Source organism: Triticum aestivum, chromosome 5D (genome assembly GCF_018294505.1).
Source record: "Triticum aestivum cultivar Chinese Spring chromosome 5D, IWGSC CS RefSeq v2.1, whole genome shotgun sequence".
Classification (NCBI taxonomy): Eukaryota; Viridiplantae; Streptophyta; class Magnoliopsida; order Poales; family Poaceae; genus Triticum; species Triticum aestivum.
In genome coordinates, this window is record NC_057808.1 from 529059353 (window position 1) to 529062780 (window position 3428).

Here is a 3428-nt window from a genome sequence, read left to right on the forward strand (position 1 = left end):
GTGCTCCTACCACAATGTACCTAGCGATTTATTACCCATGTTTTTTATTATCATATTGTACCTGGGTGCAATTATGTGCAGGTTATATGTGGTCACTGGATTGCATGTAACAAGTAAGGTTCACGTAGCTTCTTGAACCTTAGGGAAAAGCCGCATAACACCATTAACTTGAAAACCACTTATCTTATCCCAGAACTGCTCCTACCACAATATAAGGGGTAAAAAATGGTTTTTAGTTTGTGAGGTCATGTGGATTTTTCACCAAGATTCAAGTGGTTATCTGGATCTTTTGACTTAAGTGCATATGAACCATGTACATGCTTTCATTTACTTTTCCAGTATTGTGATTTATTCAAGGCCAAACAAAGACCTATACAGAAATATAAAGTTTTAGGAAGGTACACATAGCCTCTTGAAAGTTGCATAGAACGGTTTAATTTGGAACCACATTTTTTATCCCAAAGTTGCTCTGCAGAACAATTTAAGGGGTACACTATATGGTTTGAGGTTGTGGTTATTCATCAAAATTGAAGTGTTTATCCAAATATTTTTGGAAGAACTTTGAATTATATATGTACATATGGGCTGCAAGAATGCGTGAGACATGCTTTCAGTTCCTTGTGCAATATTTTGTGACTTATTCATGCTATAATAAAGACAAGCAGGAATATGTATGAGTAAGGGATAGATTGTTTGGTTTGAAATTTATAAATTTAAGTGGATACTTCATCAAAGCTCACTCTTTGTCTAACATATTCTTTATAAGAACTTCAAAATAAAATCCATCCTCTAGTACCACCAAGTTAATAAATTGGTCAGCTGTCTTTTTAAGCTAACCATTGCTGATGAATTCATTCAAATTCTTGGGTCAATGTCTTCGTTTGTGTTACCGTTGGAACTTGCCAATTTTTCTAACAGTCCGTTTGTTTATGAAACCCTGCAGATGCGAAGCGTCTTATCGGCAGAAGGTTTGCTGATGCTCCTGTCCAGAGTGATATTAAGATGTGGCCGTACAAGGTTATTCCTGGCCCAGCAGACAAGCCTATGATTGTAGTGCAGTACAAGGGTGAGGACAAGCAGTTTTCAGCTGAAGAAATTTCTTCCATGGTCCTCATCAAGATGCGTGAGATCGCCGAGGCTTACCTAGGAGTAACTATTAAGAATGCTGTTGTCACCGTGCCTGCTTACTTCAATGATTCCCAGAGGCAGGCAACCAAGGATGCCGGTGTTATTGCTGGTCTTAATGTGATGCGTATCATCAACGAGCCAACAGCAGCTGCAATTGCCTATGGTCTTGACAAGAAGGCTACCAGTGTCGGTGAGAAGAATGTGCTTATCTTTGACCTTGGTGGTGGCACTTTTGATGTCTCCCTCCTTACCATTGAGGAGGGTATTTTTGAGGTGAAGGCCACGGCTGGTGACACTCATCTTGGTGGGGAGGACTTTGACAACCGTATGGTGAACCACTTTGTCCAAGAGTTCAAGAGGAAGCACAAGAAGGATATCAGTGGAAACCCCAGGTCTTTGAGAAGGCTCAGGACTTCTTGTGAGAGGGCGAAGAGGACCCTTTCTTCCACTGCCCAAACCACCATTGAGATCGATTCACTCTTTGAGGGAGTTGATTTCTATTCCACCATCACCAGGGCCAGGTTTGAGGAGCTCAACATGGACCTCTTCAGGAAGTGCATGGAGCCAGTGGAGAAGTGCCTGAGGGATGCCAAGATGGACAAGAGCACTATCCATGATGTCGTGCTTGTTGGTGGTTCCACCAGGATCCCCAGAGTTCAGCAGCTGCTGCAGGACTTCTTCAACGGGAAGGAGCTCTGCAAGAGCATCAACCCTGATGAAGCTGTTGCCTACGGTGCTGCCGTGCAGGCTGCAATCCTCAGCGGTGAGGGGAACGAGAAGGTGCAGGACCTTCTCCTCCTCGATGTGACCCCACTGTCTCTTGGTCTTGAGACTGCTGGAGGAGTCATGACTGTGCTCATCACCAGGAACACCACCATCCCCACCAAGAAGGAGCAGGTCTTCTCCACCTACTCCGACAACCAGCCTGGTGTGCTCATCCAGGTGTTTGAGGGTGAGAGGACAAGGACCAGGGACAACAACCTGCTCGGCAAGTTTGAGCTCTCCGGCATCCCGCCTGCACCCAGGGGTGTTCCCCAGATCACTGTCTGCTTCGACATTGATGCCAACGGTATCCTGAATGTCTCTGCTGAGGACAAGACCACTGGCCAGAAGAACAAGATCACCATCACCAACGACAAGGGCAGGCTGAGCAAGGACGACATTGAGAAGATGGTCCAGGACGCAGAGAAGTACAAGTCTGAGGACGAGGAGCACAAGAAGAAGGTTGACGCCAAGAACTCCCTGGAGAACTACGCCTACAACATGAGGAACACCATCCAGGACGAGAAGATCGCCTCCAAGCTGCCCGCTGACGACAAGAAGAAGATCGAGGACGCTGTCGACGCTGCGATCCAGTGGCTTGACGCCAACCAGCTTGGTGAGGTTGACGAGTTCGAGGACAAGATGAAGGAGCTGGAGGGCCTCTGCAACCCCATCATCGCCAAGATGTACCAGGGCGCTGGTGCTGACATGCCGGGAGGCATGGACGAGGACGCGCCGGCTGCCAGCGGCGGTGCTGGCCCCAAGATCGAGGAGGTCGACTAAGTTAGTCGCTTTCATATACGCCATTTGATTCAGTCCTGGGTGCCAATCATATCACCTGGGCTGGAAGTTTTGTTGTACTTTTGGTCTGTAGCATCAGTGTCGTAAACAATGCAATGATGCATGTTTTGGCTCATTGTTGATTTCAGCTTAATGCTTATTGTTTGTACTACCTACACCTGTGATTTCATTCTGAATTCTTAGAGCTTAAATTTGGCTGTTGTCTCTGTATTCGAGTTCAGAGTTAAGTTGCAGCATGCCATTCACGTTAGGGTATTCCTTACAAGTCTGCATCCTTTTCTGCTGCACTCCAGAGCTATTCAGGCTATGACTTCTAGAAATTCTTTCTTGAGCTCAACCTAAAATGCCGGGGTTGGGGGCTATGTTCCAGGCTCAAACTCTTGTGGTAGACTCCTCTCCAAGGGAGCGCTTGGGGCAACTAACTTGACGTTGCAAAAAGTCTTTTGTCATCCCTTCACTTTAGTCTTGCAGTGTTCCAAATATTGTATCATGAAGAAGACATTTTCGAGAAATTTCTTTGTACTCCCAACGTTCCTAAATCTAAGCTTTTTTAGAGATTCCAAATATGTATGTCTATATACATCTCATATTGAAATCTCTATTTAGAAGCGGAGGGAGTAGTTCTTAGTGATAAGAGTTACTTTGTTTTCAGATCACTGATCCGAATAGTGAGAAATTGCGCCAGATCCGGCAGTGGAGAAACGCCGTGGGAGTCGACGGCCTGGACGCCGCTGCTC

At 45.9% G+C, this 3428-nt stretch overlaps 1 protein-coding gene across 1 annotated transcript in view; it reads left to right on the forward strand.

Moving 5' to 3' along the window:
- LOC123123493 (heat shock cognate 70 kDa protein 2) overlaps positions 1-2846 on the forward strand; it is a 5271-nt gene extending 2425 nt beyond the window's left edge. The window contains exon 2 of the mRNA XM_044544010.1: positions 944-2846. Coding sequence (XP_044399945.1) covers positions 944-2673 — 1730 coding nt within the window. The 3' untranslated portion in view covers positions 2674-2846. The remainder of the gene's footprint in view (positions 1-943) is intronic.
- The last annotated feature ends 582 nt before the right edge of the window (positions 2847-3428 follow it).